General features: G+C 63.4%; 1 protein-coding gene across 1 annotated transcript in view; it reads right to left on the bottom strand.

Moving 5' to 3' along the window:
* Positions 1-3,920: 3,920 nt before the first annotated feature.
* The window catches only part of ZNF469 (zinc finger protein 469), a 57,982-nt gene continuing 38,357 nt past the window's right edge, over positions 3,921-23,545 (bottom strand). The window contains exons 2-3 of the mRNA XM_015443250.4: positions 19,768-19,832; positions 3,921-17,407 (exon numbers count right to left, since the gene is read on the bottom strand). Of these exons, the coding sequence (XP_015298736.3) occupies positions 5,375-17,281 (11,907 nt within the window). The 5' untranslated portion in view covers positions 17,282-17,407; positions 19,768-19,832 and the 3' untranslated portion in view covers positions 3,921-5,374. The remainder of the gene's footprint in view (positions 17,408-19,767; positions 19,833-23,545) is intronic.

Raw genomic sequence — 23,545 nt, 5'->3', positions numbered from 1 at the left:
CCATCACCTCAGAGGCGCTTCAAGGAATTGCCACATCAGCCATCCACACAGTTACCGGGACACAGCCCCTTCCCCGGGGCTGACCCTCTCCATCCTCCTCTTCCCACTGTGTGAGCCCGGCCATCCACACAGTCACCGGGCTATCCACACAGTTACCAGGCCATCCACACAGTCACCGAGCTATCCACACAGTTACCAGGCCATCCACACAGTCACCGGGCTATCCACACAGTTACCAGGCCATCCACACAGTCACCGGGCTATCCACACAGTTACCAGGCCATCCACACAGTCACCGGGCTATCCACACAGTTACCAGGCCATCCACACAGTCACCGGGCTATCCACACAGTTACCAGGCCATCCACACAGTCACCGGGCTATCCACACAGTTACCAGGCCATCCACACAGTTACCAGGCCATCCACACAGTTACCAGGACACAGCCCCTTCCCTGGGGCCGACCCTCTCCATCCCCCTCTCCTCACTGTGTGAGCCTGGCCATCCACATGTCTTCTTAGGAGACCAGATGCTTCAAGGTGTAGGAGCGTGTTGGAGAGCCTGCTTTCAATAATGAGTTTCCCGGTAAACCGTCCCTGCATCTGTTCCCTGAGGAGGGTGTGCCCCCATCCCGCAGAACCCCCGACCCTGCCCTGCACACCTCCTCTCTGTGTGGCGGGGTGAGGGGATGAAGCCGGGCCTGCCGCTCACCACTGGCACCCTCCTGCCCTCCCTCCGCTTCCTCACCCCACAGGCTGAGACCCAGGGGCAGGCACCTGGCACGTGCTCCCCTGCCTGCGTCTCCTCCACGGCTGCCCACTCGCTCTGTCTCCTCAGCCTGGCCCAGGGCACCCACTTCTCTTCTACCCCACCTCCCCAGCGGCTTTGGGGTCAGGCCTTGGAATCTAGCCGTGGATGTTGGGAAATAATGCTGCTTTCTATGGGAGCTCTCTGCATATTCATGGCCTCCCCGCCTCCCCCTGCTGCTTTGGGGCAGCCCATCGGGGGTGCTGGCCACAGAGGGACTCTGCACTCTTGGGGTGAACTGGGCCTCAGAATCCTGGGTGGGAGAGACACGGTCCCCAGGGGGAGGGTTGGTGTGGACGGTGGCCCTGACTGTGACCAGGGGGAGGACTGGTATGGAGAGTGGCCCTGGCTGTGCACAAGGCCGGGCCTCAGTGTCCACTCCCACTGCAGAGGTCCTTGTGGGGCCTGCACAGCTCACGCCCAGTGGTCCTCTGCTCCCAGCTCAAACACCTGTCCTTCAGGGAACCCTGCAGGAACTCTGCAGCACTCGCTCCTGTGGCTGTGAGAGTGGACTGGCAGGCACCTGAGTGTACCCTGGGGCTGAGCAGGCGTGTGTGTCTGTGGGCGTGCGTCTGAGTGCCCCAGGTGTCCGCATAGGTGAGGCTGTGCTGTGTGCACATGTGCAGTCGAGAGCTTCCTGCCTGTCTGTCCCCTTTAGTGTGTGGAGGTCCCGGTGTGCACGTGGATGGTGGGCAGGTCGGGTGGGTGTGGGGCCGGCAGGTGCGGTGCCTCTGGAGGCTGCAGGCGGCCGCCCTGCCCAGGTGGAGGCCAGGCCCCCTGGCCAGGCGAATGCTGCCACCTGGTGGCCAGGCGGGGGCCATCCACGCCTTAGGTCTCCGGCCACACGGTGGTCTCAGGCCCCATAGCAGAAGAGGTGAGTGTCTAGGGGCAGGGCTCACTCCTGGCAGTCCCTGAGCAGGGCCTCAGATGGCTCAGAGCAGCGGCCCTCCAATGTCAGCCCCCGAGGCTGGTGGGAGCGAGTGCCCAGCCCCGTCCCAGAGCCGCTGACCCAAGTGGGGCACCCTGGATGCTGCTGGCCGGGGCCCTGCCTGAGACACGCTGCACTGAACAGGAGCAAGTGTCCCAGACTGCAGACCTGGCGGGATCTCAAGGGTCTTCACCCATGAAGTCCATGGGACCGTTTCACATACCGAGCCCAGACAGGCAGCCCCGTGACCCACCGCTGCCCCAAAACACCAACTCAGAGCCCTGTGCGGGGCGCAAGGTCCTTTCCACGCCCTTCCCTCCAACACCCGTCTACAGCCCTCCTGCGGGGCCTCCTCACTGGAGAGGAAGCCACCCGCTCACCCGCCAGGCATCGTCTCCGTGCCAGACCAGCACCTGTTCAGAAGGCCCCGCCTGGGGGCTGCGTCTGCGTTTCCCTGAGCCGGGCTCCTTGCACAGTGGGTGGACAATGTGAGCAAAGAGGGAGGGCAGATGGCCTCACCCCCACTCACCAGCCCCTCCCGCAGGCAGGCCTGGCCCAGGCTGCCTTGTGGCTTCTGCCACCATCAGGGCCTGGAAGACCCAAAAACCAGGGTCCAAGCAGAGAGCCACCTGGGCAGAGGACAGCAGGTGTGAGGGGAGGGGCCCGAAAGGAGGGAAGGGGCCTTGTGAGGGCCTGGAAACAGTGCTCCTGGCCAAGGGAACCCTGCAGGCAGGGGCCTGGCGGGTGGGGAGGCGGCGGGGGTGGGTGGGCCACAGCCACAGACCGCAGGTGAAGTTGCCGTCTATCAGGGAAGAGGGGCACCGTGTGCTTGGACAGAAGTGGTGAGACCCTGGTAAGTATCTCATTTAGGAGTTCCGCTTCCCATGGAAGAGGGGAGGAAAGAGAGCCTGGTGAGGCAAGGAGGGCTGGGGACTCCTCTGAGCAGCCTCCTCATCTGCCCAGTCAGAGGCCTACTGTGACCCACCCTCACTGGGGAGGGTCACTTGTTCCCCAGACACTGGGATCTTTGAGGGGCTCTATAGGACACAGGAGGCTGGGTGGGGAGGGTCTCCTGGTTCCACTCCTCCTGCGGCCCTGGCCCCTTCCCTGCGTTGCCCCCCTCAGTGGAGCCACTCTGCTCCCTGAGGACCCCATCCCAGAGCCAAGAAGCTTTGGAAACAGAGGGGAAGACTGACGCATTGCTGCCGGCGGCCTCATGATCTTCCTGTGTTAACAAGAGGGAAGGTGTCGCTGCCCTGCTGGGAATCATTTGTAAGATCCCGCCCAGGTCCTGCTGGGGTCTGGAGCTCCCCATATTCCCAGCCCTGCAGCTGGCATGACGCATCCGCCATCCACCCGAGAGCAGGGCTTCGAGGTCAGGCACTGCCCTCCCCACACCGGGTCCCTTCGCAGACGCCCTCACGGTGTGAGTTCCACCAGCAACAAGTGGAAGGCAGGGGAGGCCCAGCGCCCACCTGGGGGAGGGGTGAAAGCTGACCAAGTCCAGCGGCCAAGAAGATGAGAGAATGCTGTGATGGTCAGTGGCAGGTGCTTCCACAGAACATTCCAGAAGACAGTCTCGGGAGAAACCTGGAAGGGCACACGAGGGAGCAGGCTTTGAGGCAGGGACATGTGAACACTTGCAGGGACCAGCGTGTGGGAGAGAGGAGGGGACAAGGCTGTCTCTGTGTGGGTGAGGGGGCCTAGCTCCCCAGTTTGGGAGGGCTGCATCCTGGCATGTGAAGGCTGGAAAACTCATACCAGACGGGTGCCAGTGGGGAGGCCCAAGGGTGGCAGAGACCACGCCCCACACCCGCCCTCCCTCAGCCCAGCCCCATCACTCCCTGGGCTTCTGACGTAGGGGAGGGGCGCCAGGGCACCTCAGCCTCCCCTCTGTTCTTCCTCAGGGTGAGGGGGGGCGTCAGCGAGGATGGCTGGGGTGGGCTTGCCCCTTTCTGGAAAACCTGGGCCAGCCCCCACTGCTGAAGGGGTGTGCTTAGGACACAGCCATGGCTGCATCACTGGGTCCCGCACGAGGCCCCACAGCCCTGGCCGGGCACTTGGCCCACGGTGGCCTGAGAGTGGCAGCCGGTGCAGACACCCTGGGAACCAAGTTCTGAGGCTCAGGGAGGTGCAGGCGAGGGGTGGGCGACTGGCGGGAGGACAGACATCACACAGCTGGAGGTTTTCTGCGAAAATAGTGGGAATATATTTGAAAAGACAAGTCACTATGATGTTTACAGTACAACCTCAGGGCCCCTCCGTGCTTGGTTTACGACACTCCGGAGGCAGGAGGCATTTTGAACGGCCCACAACACCTTCCAGAGAGGCAGTCTGGGCCTGATTTGGTCTCTTTCAAATATCAAAATAAAAACTTTTGTCATACACATTGCACCCAAGGTAAAAACTAAACAATAGAGCAAAACAAACCATGGATCTTCAAGATACTTACGGAGAGAAGGAAGCCCTCCCACCCTTTGACCCACCTTCACAGGCACAACTCTGAGAGGACACGTGCGTCCTGGGCCTGGGTCAGGTCAGTGCACGAGGCTGCCCTGGCTGGGGCAGCGGCTCTGCGGCGCCAGCCCTGAGCATCCCCGTCTGGCAGCACGGACCTCGGGCTTGCAGCCTGGCAGGGGAGGCAGGGAGAGCGCCACCACGTGGGTGCCCGTGCCCTCAATGCAGCCGTGGTGGGGCCTCCCTGACCCCGTCTGTTCCACCCAATACCCCCATTAAAAAAAAAATCAAGGAAGCCTGTATTCACATTACAACATGAAAATAGCACCAGAAACTTCAGAGTAACATTGCAGATAGGTGGAGCCCAGAACTCCGTACAGCAGGGAGGCTCTACAGGGCGGCCATGGAGGCTGGGGTGTGGGGGGTGAGAATGGGGAGGGCCCGCAGGAGCTGGCACAGGGCCAGTTTCTTCCCAGTTCCATATGGGAACCCAGTTCCCGGGGTCAAGGTGCGCTAGAGATGGGCTTTTCTCTGGCAGCGCAAATGGAGGCTGGCATGACCCTGTGGTCAGAGGGAGGAGGCATGACCCTATAGTCAGAGGGAGGAGGCATGACCCTGTGGTCAGAGGGAGGAGGCATGTTGTGCTCTTGGGGGACCAGGCGGCTCAGAAGCAGCTCTTCTAAGTAGTGAGCACTGCCTTCCCCAACGTGGTTTCTAAGGTCACTTTGGAATTCCAGCAACAGCAGCAAGACTAAGAGGGAACCTGCCACCATCCCACGGCTGCCTCAACTTACTTCCCTTCTCCATATGGGGAACGGGAGGGTGTGCAAATCTCCAAACATTGGCTTCTATGGTGTCGGTGCCAACAGGGCGCAGGGGTGGGGGTAGGGGGATGGGCTGCTGTCTCTTCAAGTACTTGGTACCAAGAAAACAGCTGTATGATCTCAAAGGGGCTGCAGTGGCCCCGTCTTTCACCCGCAGCCTTCCAGCAAGAAAGGGAATGCTGCCTACCCTGGGCCCTGTTCAAAGCGTCACAGCCTCAGCTCTGACATCAAGAACTGAGCAGTCGCACAAGAAGTCAAGTGGCCACAGAGTGAACCATCTCAGGGAGCTGGAGCTGGCCAAGGAGGCAGGCCCAGACAGGAACCCCCAGCTCCGCTCCCAGGCTCTTGCTCCTAAAAATTACTCAGAAGCATCTTTCTTTAAAGGGATTTTGAAGCCAGTTAGTCTCTGCCCAAAGAGCTGGCTGAGGAGGTCACTCTGGGCCTCGGCCGTCCGGTGGGTGTGCGGCTCGGCAGGTTCAGCACCGTGGACAGCTCTGCCCCTCTTGGGGGTCCTGAGCAGGGGTCTCCCCTGGGGGAAGGCCTTGCCCAGTCTGTCCTTCCTGTGTGTGTGGCCTGGCTCTGCCTTCTGCTGCTCTGAGGGTGGTGGCCTGGGTTTGTTCTGGCTGTTGGGCTTGGTCTTGGTCGGGAGCACTCTGCTGGGAGTTGCCTGCTTCCGAGGGGTACGGGGGGGCTTGTCAGGGGCCGAGGGGGCTCTCCCGAAGCCCCCCACACTTTCACTCCTGGCTGGCCCTGGAACCTGGCCCTTTTTCCTCTTCATACTGCTTTCTCCCTTCTCCTTGGGACCTGGGCTCCCGCGGGGCACCTGCTCACCAGCTTCCCTTGGCCCCTTGGTGCAGCTCTTGGCTTGGGCTCGAGGGGGGAGCCTGTCTGGTGCAGGGCTCCGGCTGGGGAAGCTGGGCTTGGCTGGGGTGGTGGCTGTCTCGCTCTGGAGCTGCCCGCTGGCTGGCTGGGGCTGGCTGCCACCTCCCGTCTTCGTGCTGGGGCGAGGGCTTCCACTGCCCTGGGAGCTGGGGCCTGGTTTGGCTTTGGGGGTGGCGGGCTTCGTCCCATTCTCTGTGCCACGGGCCAGCTCTCCGGGTGCCAGGCTCCCCACTGCTTTCCTTGGGTGCACTGGGAACTTGGGTGCTTTGCTGGGGGTGGACGCTGCCGACCTGTCCTTTGACGAGCTCTGACAGCCCGCAGGCTTGGTGGTGCTGCCCTTGTGGAAGGGGCCTCCGGGCCCCCACTCAGACACCATGTGGCTTGAGGACACCTCCTTCTCTTTCTGAAGCAGGGTGTGATCTTCCTGGAAATGGTCAGGGGCACATCTGCCATGGGCACCCGGGGCCCTGCGTTTCCCTGAGAACAGGAGAGGAGCCCTCTTTCCCTCCGCATCTTGGCCTCTGGCCCCCGGCCGCGGCAGAGATGCCCCCAGAGGGAGAGCTTGCTGGAGAAGAGGCCTGGGGCTGCCTGGGGAAGCCTCGTTCTCTGACCTCTTCAGGGCTCTGTCCAGCGCACACTCCCCTCTGCCATCAGCCAAGGCAGCTGGGAAGGGAGACAGAGATGGCGGAGGACACTCCCGGCAGTCGGATGGCAGATCGCAACCACTGATCATGTGGGTCACGGGGTCTACAGGCCTCTCTGGGGTCTCAGGCCATCCCTTCGTGGTGCTGGGAGCCACCTCCGGGCAGAGGTGGAGCAGGGCTGGGAAGGAGCCCTCTGTCAGGATGGGGCTGCCTCCCCGGGGAAGAGGCCGGTCCTCGCTGGGCCCGGGGGCACTGCCGGGCATGGCCACCTTGCGCCGTTTGCTGGGCAGTGTGCCCTCGAGGGCCCGGGCCTTCTGCCCTGGCGCTCCCGGCCTCCGCACGCCGCGGAACGTGAAGGGCTGCCGCCCTCTCCTGAGGTGCTTGTCCATGTGGCGGTCGAACTGCTCCTTCTTAGCGAAGGTGTAGTTGCAGGAGCTGCAGGCGAACGACTTCTTGATGATGCGCATAACCGTGGCGCAGAGCTCGCAGGCGTACAGCGGTGTGTGCTGCAGCTCCGGCCGCTCCCGCAGCCCGTGCGCCCCGCCCAGGTGTGCCAGCAGCTCCCCGTGCTCGGGGTAGACCCGGGGGCACCGCGGACACAGGTAGACGCGCTGCGGGCTGTGCACCGCCAGGTGGCGCTGCAGCTTGAAGGGCTTGGGGAAGCGCTTCCCGCAGTGGTGGCAGTCGCGGGACGGGTCCTTGCAGGCCTCGTGCACCGGGGCGGCTTGCAGGAGGGGCTCCCCGCCGGCCCCGGGGTCGGGGGACGGGCTGGGGGTCGTCTTGGGGAGGCCCAGGCTGCCGGCCGGAGCGGGCTTCTCGCAGGCCGCAGGGCTGCCGGCGTCAGCCAGGGCGTTGGCAGAGGCGCTGTCTGGTGCCGCCGCCCCCTCGGGGTTGCTGGGGGTGCTGCGCGCTCGGGGTTTCGCCCTCTCTCCGGGGCTCTCTTTCCCGGCTTCTCCCTCTTTCCCCGACGGGTCTCCCGGGCTCCTGGCGGCCTTGCCCACGGAGCGCTTGCCCCTGTGGGGTTTGGGCACGGGTTCCATGATGCTGTTCAGAAGGTGGGCAATGGCGCTGCTGCCCTCCAGGTCTCTGGGCAGCTCCCCCAAGGACCTCCGCGCCTGCCCCTTGCGGGCGAAGCGCACGGCGTGCTCACGCAGGTGCTCGTTGTACATCCAGACGTCGGCCACCTCCTTCAGACACATGCCGCAGGCCCAGGGCCCCGCCTTGCTCTGCGCGTGCCTCTCCTGCAGGTGCCCCCGCAGCAGTTCCCGCGAGCCGAACCTGCGCTCCACGCACATGTAGCAGGTGGGCGGCGGCGCGGGCATGTGGGCCAGCTTGTGCAGGTCCAGTTCGCCCAGGCCGCGGAAGCGCTGGAAGCACACCCTGCATTTGTAGGAGGCCCGCTTGCCCTTGGCCGGCCGGCCTCTGCCTTGGGCCCTCCCTGCCCCTGCAGCCTCCTCTGTCCTTAGGCTCTGTGGCCCCTGGGAGCTCGCCGTGGCCTCCAAGTCTAAGAAGCTGGTGCCGGGGAGACCCACTGGGTCTTCAAAGGGTCCCGGAAAGCACAGGTCTTGCATCTCAAACTTGGTGCTGAGCACCTCAAAGTCCGCCGCCCCGAGCTGCAGCAGGTGGGCGTTCCCGGGAAGCCCACTGTCACAGCGTTCTCTTTCCAGGCTGGGGGGCTCGGGGCTCACGTCTCCGAGAGAAGAGGAGGAGTCATCGGCAGGGGCGGGCAGCTCCAGGCCTCGCCAAGCCGCTGGGACCATGTGCAGTTCAGGAATGGACTCGGGCTGATCATCCTTGGGGCAGTGAGAGGGCAGCTTCTCTGCACCGGCTTCCCTGCTGGACTCCAGGGCCCACAGGCTGAGGCCGGGAGCCCAGGGGTCAATGCCAGGCACCCTGCTGCTGAGGAACCCATCCAGGAGGAAGGACTCGGGCAGACCTGCGGGATCCTCATCCTCCCACGGGTCCTCATGGCAGAGGCAGAGGGAACCAGAGTCGCTGAGGTCCGTGGGCAGGCCGGCTGGGCCCAGCGTGGGGCCGCCGCCCTCCTCGAAGCTGGGCTGGGTTGGCAGCGGGCGCTCCGGCTTCTCACAGCGCTTCCCATAGACACGTGGGTTCCTCTTCCGAGTCAAGCGGCCACCCGGAGGGAAGAGCTGGGAGAAAGAGGTCTCATCATCAAACAAGCTTGGAGGATCCTCAGCACTGGAGCCGGAGGCATCAGGAGTGGGGCCCTCAGGCCCCTGGACTCCACCCTGGGCATCTGGGTTGTCCGGGAGGCCCTGGAGGCAGCTGCTGGTAGTGCCATCCGCTGGAGAACCGGAAGTCTCAGGAAAACCCAGGGGGCCCAAGGCGGGCGTGTGCTCCTCCCAGACGCCTTCCTCTGATCTGCTGTGGGCCCCACTGCTGTCCTCCGCAGGCTCGCTCCCAGACTCTTTGCACACACCCAACGCCTTGGTCTCTCTCGGTCCCCAGAGCCCCCTTGCTGAGGCTCCCTTCTGCCCAGCTGGCTGTTCCCCCAGAGCTGCACCATCCATCCTCCCTGGACACAGCATCTGATCTCCAGGTGGCTTCTGGACCCCAGTCTCCCCTGCACACAGAGCCTCCAGGTCGGTCTCCGCTGCACCCTCCATCACCACAGGCCCCGGCGTGGCCAAGCGAGGTGGCTGCTCCCTGTCAGTCTCAGGCCCTCCTTCCACAGAGAGGCAGTGGCTCAGAGGGGCTGCGTAACTGGCCGTTGCAGGGGATGGTCTGGAGCCACGTCCATCTGAAATCGCATCAGAAGAGGCTGGACGAGCGCTCTCCTCCCGGAGCCTTCTACCTCTTGGCTTTCCCCTTTTCTTATTTGACTTCCCCTCTGAGTGGCTGGGGGAGTCCACGGTGGGTTCTCGGCGCCACCTCCGGCCTTCTCTTTTCTCTACCTGTTTGGGATGGAGCTCATCTTCCCTGGCCTGGTCTGATCTGGGCTTGGAGGCCGGAGCCTTCACATTCACCCCATGCTCAGTAGGGCTTGGAGGCTGCAGCTGTTGGCTATGTGGGGAGCCCGTGTTCCCCTGTGTTCTGAGAACCTCCTTTGGGCTCTGGGCAGGCGGTGGCTGGGCCACGTGGCTGGGGTCTCCTCGTGAGTGATTTGGTCTCTCCTTCCCAGGCACCTTGCGGCTTTTCTTCCTGGGGGACTGGCACTTTTGGGCTAGGGGCTCCAGAGGCTGCTGAGCAGGTAAGGCCGCTGGGCTTGCCTCTGCAGGGGCTCCCGGGTGTGGCCGGTGCTTCCTGGCCTTGTGCCGGCTCAGGCCCGGCCCGGAGCGGAAGGAGGCTGCGCAGACCTCACAGGTCACAGGTCCGTGTGGAGCTTGGCCCTTCCAGTGGCCATTCTCTGTAGACGCAGGCTTCTTTTTATAGCCACGAGGCCTCTGTTTGAGGTCTTGGGGGCTGAGGGGGTCCCCCTGGGGAGTCTGGTGGGAGGCATTTCTGTGACTTTGGGGGGAGTCAGACTGGAAGTCACTGGCTGTGCTGCTTGGAGCTGTGGTTCTGCCCAAGGAGAGTCCTGTGGAAGGGCAGGTGACCCTGGGCATCTTGGTAACGCCAGAGCGCCCGGCCTCAGGGGTCCCTGGGTCCTCTGGCTCCTTGCTGCTGCTCCCCACCTCAGCTTCCAGGCAGGTGGGGGAGTCTGGCCCTGTACCCTGTAGCATGGGAGGCTCAGTGGGCACAGCTGTGACAACCTGGTCCTCCCTGTGGCTGAGGTGGGCAGTATTGCTTGGAGAATACGAGGAGTGGCCCCTGGGCATCCTGTCAGGGTTGGTGTGGGGCGGGGCTCCCCTGTTCTGGGGGTCTGGCCCTGGGAGCCCCCTGCCTGCCTGTGCCTCATCTTCGGTGGGAGTGCTCGACAGGCCAGCAGCCCTGATGGCCACGCAGGGGGAGACAGCCCCCGCCAGAGGAGGAGAGGTGGCTTGGCCAGGAGACCCCTGCAGCTTCTCTTTTCTGGAATCCTCTGGAATTCTTAAAGTGCTGTCTTTGGGGCTGTCCCTGCCGCGACTGCAGGTTATGGCGCTGACGGAGCCAGGATGCCAGGAGGAACGGTCTTCCAGGGGGCTGCCCTCACCCTGGAGAAGGCAATGAGCCAGGGCTTCCTTGGGATCACAGGGGCTTGTTGTCAAAGACAGGGGAACCACTGGGGGATCCCCAGCTCCAGTATCTGTCGTGGCTTGAACACCATCTGCCTCTTCCAGAGGTGCCCAGGCCGGAGAACAGGCCAGCAGGTGCTGGGGGCCGGGAGGGTCCCTGCAGGATGGAGATACTGGCAGCTGCCCCCCCAGCCCACCTCGGGCCTTGGTGGCACTGGAAGGCGAGGTGGGTGGGTCTTCACGGGGGAGGGGCCCGAGGCTGCAGGGCATGGGGGTGGCTGAAGTGGGTGAGGGGGCGCAGGCGGTCAGGTCCCCAACAGAGGGTGTTGGGTTATCCCCTTCGGCCAGCAGTGGCTTGTTCAGGCCAGCGCTGGACGCCCTCTCTGGATTCCGGCCCTCAGATCCATTTTGGGTGTAGGCTGCTGTTAAGACTAGCGCTAGGGACTCCCTATCAGGGGATGGGGGGCTCGGGGTGGGCTGGGCGTCCTCCTGAAGGCTCGTGGCTGCCCTGCTTCCCTTGTGCTTCTCCAGCAGGACTGCACCCTCGGCGGGGCTGGCCAGCACTGTTTTGGGACTGGCATTGACTGAGGCGTGGTTATCCATCCCCCCTGGGCTCACCCCGTTCTCTGGCTGAAGCTGGTTGCCTCTGCCTTGGCCCTGGGTTTTCTCAGCCTGGCCAAGCAAGCCTTGATGTCCATCTGCCTCCAGCCCCAGCTGACGTCTGGTCACTGCAGGGAGAGTTGTCACCTGCACACCCCCTGGGGAGCCCTGGGCAGGGCCACAGGCCACCTTCCCTCCTTCTACAGTGCCCCCTTTGTGACCTGAGAGGTTCACTCGCCGAGGGCTCTGGGCAGCAGGTGTCGGCTCCTGCAAGCCCAGGATGCCATCTGCACTCTCAGCTGCTCCGGGCTCTGGGAGCGGGAGCTGACGTAGGGGGCTCGAAGCTGGGTCCTGGGACCTCCTGCTGGGGTGGGTGTTGGACACACAAGCAGGACTTGGTACAGGGACCAACCAAGCCTCCCTGCCCCGGGGGGCAGTCAGTGAGGAGGCCCCTGCCGGTGCAAACTCACTATCCTCAAAGTCAGGCCTCCCTGCCGTCGGGTAGCAGCGCCCACCTGCTTTGCCTGCAGAATGTCCCTGGGCAGTATGGCTGTGACTGGCACCAAAAGGCCAGGTGGCATCCAGAGGTGGAGCCCCGTCACCCTGAAATGCCAAGTCAGGGGCCAGATGGACAGCAGGGCTGCCAAAAGCTTCTGGAGCAGGAGTCTCTCGGTGGGGCCGGTCTGCTGCGCCGGGTTCTGGCAGGAACCCTCCTCTCTGTTCACAGGGAAGCGGCCACAGGGAGTCTTTACTTTCTTGTGAGCCGGCGGCCTCCTTATTCTTAGGAAATGAAAGTTCCTGGTTGGGGCTGCACTTTGCTAAGCTCCCGGCATCCAGCTGTGGCCCCGGCTGTTTGCTGGGGTCAGGCAGGCAGATATCTGGGGGGACCCCGCTGTTTCCTTCTGCCTGGGAGAGTCCAGTCTCGGAGGCTCTGGCTTTTTGCACCGGCTGAAAATGGAAGTTGGCTCCCCTGGGGCTGAAAGGAGCCCCAGAAACCAGGTCTTCCTGGGCACAGGGGAGAAGGGCTGCCTCTCCCGAATGGAAGGAGGCTGGGCAGGGCCACGTCCCCCCGGGCCTCCCCTGAACCCCTTCCACGGTGGCCACAGCCGTTTCCGCACCCTCTCGATGTGCGGTAGATTCCCCAACGCCCGTGAGGTCAGCTGCTGAGAACGTGTCCTTGTGGGGCACAGTGGCCTGGCACGTGTGCGGTTGGGAGGGTGGCTCTGTGCCTGTGTCCAGCTCCACCCGGCCCACAGACTCAGCTTCTCCAAGTTCTCTCGGGGCCCCATGGGTTTCTTTGCTTCTTTGCAGCTGACTTTCTAACTCGGTGACCAATTTCTGGATCTCCAGTTCGTCCTCGGACAGGTGACTCATAACAGTGACATTACATCCGCTCCCCTTCCCAGGCAAAGGCGGGGCATTGGGAGCCACTCTCCGTTCAGGGGGACACATCTTACTGAGCACCTTTCCCCCCGAGAGATCAGGAAAATGGCTAGGCAGCATCGGGGATACTTCCTCAAGCAGCAAAAAAGAGGGGTACGGTGGATCTAACGGTGGCGTCTTCTGGGGAGGGTCGGCACATGCAAATGGCAGCTGGGGGTCCCTGTTTGCAGACAGGCTGCCATAGAGGGGTGGGTTGAATCTGTCCACCGGCAGGTCCGGGAAAAGGGATGTGGACTCCAAGGTCAGTGGCGATGCAGCTCTGCCTGGGTCCGTTTCAGCCATGCCAGGTGGCCTCTTAGGCAGCTGTGGCTCGAGGGAACCGGCATCCTCGCCATCCTGGCAAAGGCAGGAGCTGCTGGCCGGCGAGGCATCTGTGGCTGAGGGCTTGGGGTGCAGTTCTTCCAGGAAACAGCCAGCCAGGTCTTTGGGTCCAAGGAACAACTCACTGTGGGGGCTGCTGTAGGACTGAGGCCCCTTTTTGGCAACCGGAACCCCCAAGGGGTCTTCGTTAAAACCAGCAGGGTCACAGCCCAAACTGGAGATCTTTGAAGACAGAACACTGGGTTTGGGGCAGGCGGTACTTGAGGGGTTAGCCATGGGTGCCAGAAATTCTCCAGGCTGGTGGGCAGGGGGGTCCTTGCTGTTGTGGGAGACAGGGGCCTGTGTGCACCCAGGACCACCCAGCAGGCTGCCCACACCTGGCGTTGGTGAGCTTCCGTGGGGCGCTGTGTTGGCGAGGCTTCCGGATAACTCGGGGGTGCCGGCGTCATGTCTGCTGGGCTGTGGCTGCTCTGGCGTCAGGAGACGGCGGCTTTCTCCCACACAGGCGGCTGGAGGAGAACGCAAAGGCTCTGTGAATTCTGCGGTGTCTGGGGGTGACTCTTTGGCAATTTCAGGCTCCTTGGCCTCCTGGGGCAAGTCCAGCGATGGGGGGGTTTCCTCTGGGGTCTCGGTGTTGGTGGGGACCTGCAGGGGATCCTTGGGGGCCACTGAGGGGCGATCAGCACACTTGGGGCCTCTCTCCCTGGCGGCCACTCCCGGCTCCAGGCTTCGAGATGGGCCATGGGCCTGAGGGCTCCTGCCCGGGCCTGGGCGAGGCCTGCCTGGCTCCTCGGGGTTCGGGGGGGCTCTGTCCCCGCCGGCTTCCTGCCTCACTGCCTTCCGGGGTATCTGCTGCTCTCCATCCTCTCTGGGACCCGGGGTCGAGTCCACTTCCTTCCTCTTCTCGCCTCGGCACCGCCGGCCTCTGAAGCCGGGGCCCCGCTGCGGAGGCGGCTCGTCCTCCTCGGACTCCGAGGCGTAGTCGTACTCGCGGAGCCTGCGGTCCTCGGCACCGGGCTGGGGCCTCTCCGCCGCCAGCGAGCTGCGCCTGCCCGTCTGCCGCCCCAGCCCCAGCCGCCGGTAGCGCTTGTTCTTCTGCTGCACGATTTTCAGGATGAGCTCCTTGCCCCAGGTGCCGCCCCGAGCCTTCCTCTTCCTGGGGTCCTTCTTGGGGGGCAGCCGGAGGCGCTGGGAGCTCCGGGTCTCCTCGGGGAGGGCGGCGGCTCCCCGAGACTGGCGGGCGGGGTCTGCACGGCCTTCGGGGCCCTGAGTTCTAAGGCCCCGGGGGCGGGGTGGGGGCCGCTCCCCGAGACTGCCCTTCCTCCTGGGCCTCAGGCCGGAGGCTCTGCTGCCCCCGCCCGACCCCTCTGCTGCGCTGGCCGTGCCCAGATCCTTCCGGAACAGCTTCAACTGCTTCCCTCTCCTCTGCTGCCTGCCCTGGCTGGGCGCATCCGCCTCGATGGGGGCCAGACCCAGGGAACGCGTTTTGGGCCTGCCCCAGGCTGGGCCGCCCCTGTCCCCAGGGCGGGGGGCTTGGGGGTCCGGTGTGGCTGCTGGGAGCGGGGGCGGAGCTTTGTTCTCCGGAGTCACCCCCGCCTTGGTCTTGGGGGGCTGTCCAGTGCTGGGACCTCTGGGCCCGGAAGGCTCCTCGTCCGCAAAGACGTCGATGAAGCTGCTGTCGATCTCGGGGTTGTCCGACTGGTACTCCATGCCGTTGAGCGCCTCGGTGATGAGGCTGTCCAGCTTGGCGTCGTCTTCCATATCCAGGTCCGAGGCGGGGAGCGGGAAGGGGGTGGCGGCCAGGCTGGGCAAGAAGCCCGTCCTCAGTGGGTCGTCTTTACCCTCCGCCTGGGCGTCCCCGGCCAACAGGAAGGTCTTCGTGTGGTTGAGCAGGACCGGATGTGCGTCGGCGGGGACTTTGGGGGCAGCGGTGGGCGAGGGGAGCCCAGGGGGGCCTGGGGACCGCTGGTGGCCATCCTTGGCCCTGGCCAGGAGCAGGCCGCAGAACTGCCGGTGTGCCAGGAAGGCCGCCAGGCTGCTGTAGTTGCGGTCGCACTGCCTGCAGGTCAGCAGCACGTCCAGCTGGTCCAGGCTGGCACTGCTGAGGGAGAAGTGGTGTGTGGGGTACGGGGGCGGCACGCGGGGGAAGTCCTGCAGCCCTCCCCGGCCCACCTCGGGGCCCTCGTGGGGGAATGGGGTCTCCTCCAGGCACTGGAAGGCACCCTCGGCTCCCAGCCCATCTGCGGGAAAAGGAAAGGCCTTGGCTGGCTCTGGCTGGTAGTGGGTGGGGAGGGAGTGGGGGGGCTCCGGGGACGGGAAGGGGCTGCCCGTCTCCTGGGGGTGAGTGGGTGGGTGGAAGAAGGCCGGGGGCCCCAGTGAGCTGGGGAGCTGGCTTTCCTCTGAGCTGGGGTTGGCGGGGCTGCTGGACATCGGCGACAGGGAAGAGCAGGTGCTGCCGGCCGTGTTGGTGGCCGGTGACGGCAGCGGGGACTCGCTGGGGGAGGCTCCCACCACCCTGGGTGGGGGCAGGCTGGGTGTCCCGTGGGGTGAAACCTGGGGCTGGGCCACCCCGAAGAACAGGGGCTGGGCTCCAGGGTCTGTCATTCCGTTGTAGGTGAACAGCACTGGGGAGCCGCCTGGGCTGCTTCTCACGGCTGGCAGCTTCTCCCCGGGTCCCGGTGTCTTGCCAGCAGTGCCCAGGGCTCCTTGGCTGCTCCCCTGCCACTCGGGGGCCCCCGCGGGGAAAGGCAGCCGGCTCAGCATCTCCATTCCATGGGGGCTTGGCCCAGTGGTCGGGAGCACCTGGGACCAAGGCAGGGGGGCACTCTGGGGCAGGCAGAGCCGCTGGCCTGGGCTGGGCTGGCTGTTAAAGAACACACTCCTGGTGGCAGCCAGGGGGCCCCTGGGAGGTGTGGGGTAGGGGGCTGCTGTGGGATCCCACAGCTGGGGCAGCCTGGCAGGTGGGGGCCCTGGGGCAGCCAGCTCAGTGTCCAGAGGCCCCGGGCTGGTGTCCACCCCGCTGGCTCCGTATGCCTGCCCTGGAAAGTGCCTCTGGGGTAGGGAGCTAGGGGGCCCTCTGGTACTCCCCAGCCCATCCTGGGCTGAAGGTGGTCTTTCGGGAAGGATTTTGGTCAGGCTCTTGTGCAAACTGTCGGAGAAGGGTCTCGGGGCCGAGTGAGCAGCTCCAGGGGGAGAGAGGGCACCACTGAGGTTGCTGTGGGGGTTGAGGCCACCTGCCTGGCCCTGGTAGCAGGGTAGGGGTGAGGGCGCAGGCTGGGTGGGCAGCGGGTAGGCAGGGCCCGTGCCCACGGCCTCCTCCGGCCACGCTCCCTGGGGCTGGTGGAAGGCAAACACCAGTGGCCCATCGGTGAATGCGTGCCCAGCCACATCCGCAGGGAAGGGTTTTGTGCTGGCCCCATGCAGTGCCGGGAAGGGGAACTGGAAGGAAACTCCCCTGGGGCTGCCGCCGGGCCTGCTGCCTTTGGGAATGGGCTCCGGCTCGGCGGGGGGAACCCCGAAATTAGCACCTGGGAAGCTATTCTCAGCAGCGGGAGGCCAGGAGTCGGCCCCACTGGCCTGGAATTCGGGATAGGAACCGGGCCGGAGGGGGCTGGTGCCCCTGCTCTGGGGGGGCCCCGGGGCTGGGGGTCTGGGGGTGGCGCTTGGTGAGGTATAGTTGGTGGAGGTAAAGCTGGAGGGTGTCTCCTGGAAGCACCTGTGGAAGCCAAGCTCTTCGGCGGTGGACTGGGCCTCAGTCCTTGGGAGGCCCGGCCTGAGTGGAGTTCCAGTCCCAAGGGCCCGGGGGGCCTCCGCCTCAGGGAGCTGGGCAGCCTCCAGCTGTGGGTTCTCTGGTGTCTCGTCCAGGATGGGCTTGGTCCTCGAGCTGGCGATGCTCAGACTGTAGCACTGCGGGGGGCTGCCCTCTGCCCTGCCCGCCAGCCTTGAGGGAGCCTGCAAGGGGCTTCTCCCCGGTGGGGTCTGGGGGCTGCCCCCATTCCCAGGGGTGCTGCTCAGGGCCTGGCCTCTCAGGGGTGGGGGCTTGGGCTCCCCATCCCTGGCCTGCCTTGGCTGGACCTCGGGGAGCTCCATGGCCTGGGCCCGGCCGCCAGCCTCCCTGGCATCCTTGGTGGTCCTGCTGGCTGGGGTGTTGTCCTCCAGTGGGGGCTGGGAGGGGCGCCCCAGGCTGCTGGCAACTTGGCAGGGCTGCAGGTCTCCAGTCATGGTGGGGGGTGGCGCTCCTCGGGGGCGCTCACCAGGCATGGCCCCTCCGTCCTGGCGCTAGGACGATGCAGCTGTCCGAGTGGGGCCCCGGGTAGTGGGCTGGACGGCCATCCTCAGCCCTCGGTGGGCCCCAGGGAAGCCTGCGCTCATGGTCCTGAGTGGAGCCTGGAAGGAAAGGTCAGGGGTGAGTGGGGGGGAGGGGCTGGGCGGCCCTCGCCTAGGCGGGGAGCTTCCAGGCTCTCCATGCGAGCGTGGCTGGGCCGGAAGCAGAAGATGCTACGTGCAGCCATCGCAGAAACTCCGAGCTTAGCAGGGATGCTCGGCTTGGCCCCTAGGAGAAGCAGGAAGGGAGAGGGCGTCCCGCCAGATGGAGCAGGGATCCTTCCCCATCTCAGGGAGAAGAGGGGCGGTGGAGCGTAGAGAGCGAGTGGAGGGGGGAGGCAGTGGGGAGCTTTCTGGGGTGTGAGAAGGCCGCTTACAGCCTCAGAGCAGTCCTTGGCCAGGCTGTGGAGAGGACAGGCCCCACCTGCCAGGCTGTGGAGAGGACAGGCCCCTGTGTGGGGCACAAGCTCCGGGCCTGCAGGAACTGCCCCAGGGCAGGATCCTGGGAGCGTCCAGGAGGGCCCAGGCAGATGCCTACACCTGCCATGGGGAGGGCCTTGCGGCAGGAGGCTGCGTTGCAGGACGTAGGGAACTGAGGTAGCAGAGGCTCAACCTGAACCTTCTCCAGGCCTGGGTGGCTGGTTCTGAGCGGAGCCTCCCCTGCTGTCAGCCAGGGTTTCCCTGCCACCAGGTCTCACAGGGTAACCTCCAGACCCTGCTCTGGGAAGCCCCCAGCCTCTGGACGGTTCTGGCTCCCATTCTGGCACATGCCAGATGTAGCAGGGGCCGCCCACCCAGAGGAGCCTGGCCCCTTGCTCACCCAGGGCTGGCTTCACGCTGATCATGTCTGTTCTCATGTCAGGATATACAGGACTGTCCTCTGTGCGGACAGGACTCAGACCCGAGCCATGGGCTGTGGCCACGCGGTGCGCAGGCCGCTAGGTGTGGGGGCCCCTTCTGATCTGCCCAGCAGGGACTGGGCATCCTTTACACAGGAAAGCGAGGAAGGACTCAGCCCTTGTGGGCATCATCCTTGCCACTGACCCCTGGGTCCTCATGGCAGGCCCAGAGAGGCAGATGACTTGGCCAGGGTCACACAGCCAACAGCAGAGCAGCTGGGAGCTGAAGGGACAGGCCTCAGGCCTGGAGCGCTCTCAGAGACCCTGCTGCCTCTGTGGAGTCGGGGGGCTGCCTCCTGCGGTCACAGGACCCTCCCACCAGCTTGAGCTGGTGGTATCTCACGCCCCTCCAGAAGTTCCCACACTACAGCTGCCTGGGAACTCCTAATGCAGAGGCTCGCAGGCCCTCTGTCCCCAGCACGAGACTGGTACCTGCGCTTCCAGCCGGCTCTTCCTGCTGTGCCCAGGGACTGCCTGCACCGGGGGAGGAGGGTCCTGCCCAATTTGGGCCAAGGTCTCCAGGGTGGGCAAGGTCCCAGCCTGCAAGCTCCACATCACAGCACCAAGAAGAGTCATGCCGGGTGGGGGGGCCTGGGTGCCCCTTCCTCCTCTGCCACCACCACTGAGGTACCTCCTGTCCCATGACCCCAGGAGGAGTGTCCCTTTCCCTCTTCTGGGCTTCACTGCCAGGGGGCAAAGGCCTGGGAGTCCTTGGGGCCAGGATTCACAGGTGAGGTTTGTTGAGTGAATAAATGACGCTGGGCGTCTGAGCACCTTCCTGAACTGCCTCCCTTGTGCTCATGGTGGCTCAGAGGTGATCTGTGATTGTCGCCCTGGATTTATGGGTGAGGAATCCAGGCACAGAGAGGTGGGGAACCCACTCAAGGCCTCAGCCAGTGTAGGCGGGGTCCTCCTGGGAGGGCTGGCTCCTAGCCCTGCACATCTCCTGCCCTGCACTGGGCTTAGCCGTGTCCTGCACGGCTCAGACACCCACTGGGGCCAGGCTGCAGGGGGTAGGAACAGCAACAGCCAGGCCCCACATGAAGCCCAGTCCCACATGTCAGACCTCCTACCCATGGCCAGAGTCCTCCAGGAGGTGATGGAGGAGGAGGGGGCTCAGAGCGGGGGCCTCAGCCCAGATGGAACATCAGAAAGGCTTCCTGGAGGAGGTGGCTTTTACTGAGTCCTGGATGTGGAGAGGAGTGTTGAGAACACAGCTGTGCCCAGTGGCCTTTGTCAAGGAAAGGAGTTGGTCTGATTTATCAAGGGAAGGAGTGAGGCCTGCTGGCTCAGCGGCTGCCATGTGGAACATCAGGTGACACGCCCACCTGCTGGCTCAGAGCTGTGGCTGGAAGCCCTGCCCAGCAGGCCCCAGGAGATGGCTCTCGGGAGGCAGTGGGCAGGCCCGATTACTGTCCTGAGAGGGAGAGGAAGGCCGGGCGGGTGGGGCTGGAGGGGGCCTCAGGACCATCAAGACCAGAGCATCTCCGGCCAGCCTCGGCGCAGGCTGCTGCCTCTACATACCTGGGGAGTCGGGGGCCCCTCAGCTGGGTCACCGCACAACTTCCTGAGGAATGAGAATTTCTTGGCTGCAAAGAAAATGGAAAGCATGTCAGGACTGATGTGGTGCCTGACTGTGGGCCAAGAGCCCCGGGAGGAGCAGGTGGGAGGGAGCAGCTCCCGGGCAGAGCCGGCTGCAACCTCAGGGCACCAGGAAGCCACCAAGGGCCACCGGGAGATGGGTGAGCTCCTCCCAGAGGTCAGCGGGCAGCTCAGCCGGTCTGGGGGACCCCGAAGGGTTTGGGGGTCACCTGGCTGCCTCAGCCGCAGGTTTGATGGCTATCTTACATTTCTTTTTGTTGGGTCTTTTGTATGCACAGATTGTGTATTCACGTGGCTCCAAAGCTCAAGACTCTATTACAAGTCAGTGAGAACGCTGCCCCTCCCATCCCTGCCACGATCCCTCCCCAGCCCCACTGGGAAGACTAGAGGAGCTTCCGGTGTTTCCTCCCAGAGTCCCTTGATGCAAACACCAGCACACAGGAACACACACTCCCTTTCCTCCTTCCTTGATCAGAAGATCATCGGCTACACTCACTGTTGCGCTCCTGACTTTTTTCATTTAACAATATATCCTGGAGATAATTCCACAATATTCCATGAAGAGCTTTCTCACTCTCTGTCCACTTGTCCTCCCATCCAGGCTGCAGAGCACCTAGACCTGTCTGGATGGACACTGGGCTGCAGCCTGCATTCGGCCCTTAGAAACAACACAGCAATGGTCTTCATGTGGTGACAGCCTGTGCTGCAAACACTGCGGGCCTAGCTGCATCAAAGGGCACCTGCGTTTGACATTTGGAGGGAGATTGTCCAATTGTCAATCTCTGTGATGGTTTTAAAATATGGCCACACATTCTTTAACCCTCCTCCCTTCAAGAGGTGGAGCCTCATTCTCCCCACTTGAACACAGCTGAGCTTTTTTTACTGCCTCACCGCTAATGAACAGAATATGCTGGAAGAGGGGGTGCTGGACTTCAAGACTGGGCTCTAAAAGGCATTGCAGCTACCTCCTTGCACACTTAGATCACACATGTGGGGAAGCAGCTGCCATGCTTTCAGGGCACTCAAGCAGCCCCGTGGAGAGGCCATGAGGTGAGGAACAGAGGCCTCCTGCCTGTAGCTGTGTGAGGTAGCCACCTTGGAAGTGGCTTCCCCAGCCTCAGTTGGGCCTTTGGATGATGCTGCAGCCCATGCTGACATTCTGACCACAACCTTGTGAGGGAACCCGAGCCAGAACCACCTGCTAGGCTGTACCTGCATCCTGACCTTTGGAAACTAAGAGATAGTAAAGGTTTGTTGTTCCAGTCTGTTCTTTATTATACGGGAATAGACAACCAGCTCATGCCCCTCCTAGCAATGTAGAGAATGCAAAGGCCCTAATGTGAGTCCCTGTGTCACAAGAGGAAGCGTGACCTTACCAAGAGATGGATAGACTGAGGCTCAGGGAGGGTGAAGAACTGTAGGAAGCCACTGGGACTCAGCAGTAAAGCCTTTGCCACACTGTCCTATCCATCTGTTCATGTATCCATCCATTCATCCATCCATCCACCCATCCATCCATCCATCCATCATCATCCATCTATCCACCCATCCATCTATCACCTACCCATCCATCCACCCACCTACTCATCCATCCAGATACCCACCTACTCACCCATTCATCCATCTATCCACCCATCCATTCATCCACCCATCCATTAATCCATCCATCCATCCACCCACCCACCCATCCATCTGTCACCCACCCATCTATCCATCTACCCACCCATCCATCCACCCACTCATCCATCACCCACCCACCCATCCATCTACCCACCCATCCATCCGTCACCCACCCATCTATCCATCTACCCACCCATCCATCCACCCACTCATCCATCATCCACCCACCCATCCATTTACCCACCCACCTATCCACCCTTCCACCCATTCATCCACCCATCTATCCACCCACTCACCCATTCATCCATCCACCTGCCCATCCCCCATCCCCCCATCCACCTGCCCATCCCCCTATCCCCCCATCCACCTGCCCATCCACACATTCATCTACCCATCCATCCATCAAACACTCACCCATCTATCCACCCACCTATCCATCCATCCGCCCACCCATCCATCCACCCATCTATCCACCCACCCACTCACCCATTCATCCATCCACCTGTCCATCCTCCCATCCACCTGCCCATCCACCCATCCATCCATCACTCACCCATCTGTCCACCCACTCATTCATCCATTCATCCATCCATTACCCACCTATCCATCCACCCACCCATCCACCCTTCTACCATTCACCTACCCGTTTATCCACCCACTCACCCATTCATCCATCCACCTGCCCATCCACCCACCTATCCACCCATCCATCCATCTATCACTCACCCATCCATCCACCCACCCACCCATCCACCCACTCACCCATTCATCCATCCACCTGCCCATCCCCTAATCTACCCACTCATTCACCCATCCATCCATCCATCCATCCATCACTCACCCATCCATCCATCACTCACCCATCCACCCACCCACCCATCCACCTTTCTACCCATTCATCCACCCATCCACCCACTCACCCATTCATCCATCCACCTGCCCATCCCCCCTAATCTACCCACTCATTCACCCACCCATCCACCCATCCATCCACGAGTCTTTGAATTTGTGTCGGATGCTGTGTCAGGCACTGGGCACACAGTGATGTGACAGATTCACAACCTTGGGCTGACCAGAAAGTCAGTGAGTCAAGAAATTGCTGCAAATGAGGAAGTTACAGCCCAGAGAGGTGGTGTGATGGGTCCAAGGTCACACAGCCCACACAGCCAAGCTCAGATTTGAAGGCAGGACTGCCTGTAACTGTGCTGCTTCTGTGCTGAACAAAGGGTGGCCCTGCCCCACTGCCTCCACAGCCTGTCCCTCTGTCCTTCCTATCCCCTGGGGTGGCCCTGCCTCTGCCTGCCCAGCTTGCAAGCAGAACTTGGCCATACCATCCCCTTTCCTCTGTCCCACGACAGCAGGGACATTTGCCTGCAGCACCCTGGGGCACTCGAGGGCCAGTTGCCAGCTCTCCCTCCAGGAGCTTGCGGTCGTGTCCCAGTCCTCGGACCTGGGGTGGGTGGGCATGGGGGTGGCGTGTGCTCCAGGCCTTGGGTTCTGGCCCTGCCCAGGCTCTTGGCAAAGCCCCTTGGTGCCAGCCCGTCGGTGTGGGTTACAGGAGGCCGGACCCCTTTGAAGTCGGGAGATCCTATCCCCCAGATCCAGGGCTGGCCCCAGGGAGACCCCGGAGGAGTGTGAGCGGCTCCTTTTCTCTCAGAAACAGGAACTGGCCCCTCTTTAGCCGGCCAAGTGCTCTGGTAACTCAAGAGCGGGTCGGGGTGGCTCTGGCTGGGGGTGTGGGGAACGTCAGTGCCTGAGAGGAGGGGTGCCCCCACCTGGGCTCCTGCCCCCATGCCTCTGCCCCACACCTGGCCGCTGCTCCCAACCCTCTTCTCCTCACCTCCTCTTTCAACCTGCTCAGTTTAAGCCTCTCCACCCTTGAGGGTCAGGTTCTCCCGATTCGCCCCGGCCCCACCCCTGGCTCTTCCTCCCCAGCCCCTTGCTCTGCTGGAGAAGATCCCTTGGGTTGCCCCTCCCCTTTCCCTTCTTCCCGACCCCCACTCGCTCCTGGCCGACCATGCAGGGGGCTTTGGGGCTGGCTCGACCTGGGCTTGACTCTCAGCTCCGGCACTCCCTGACT

Source organism: Macaca fascicularis, chromosome 20, assembly GCF_037993035.2.
Source record: "Macaca fascicularis isolate 582-1 chromosome 20, T2T-MFA8v1.1".
Taxonomy (NCBI): Eukaryota; Metazoa; Chordata; class Mammalia; order Primates; family Cercopithecidae; genus Macaca; species Macaca fascicularis.
Note: the sequence above shows the minus strand (reverse complement) of the source record. Positions and strands in the feature narration are given on the sequence as shown.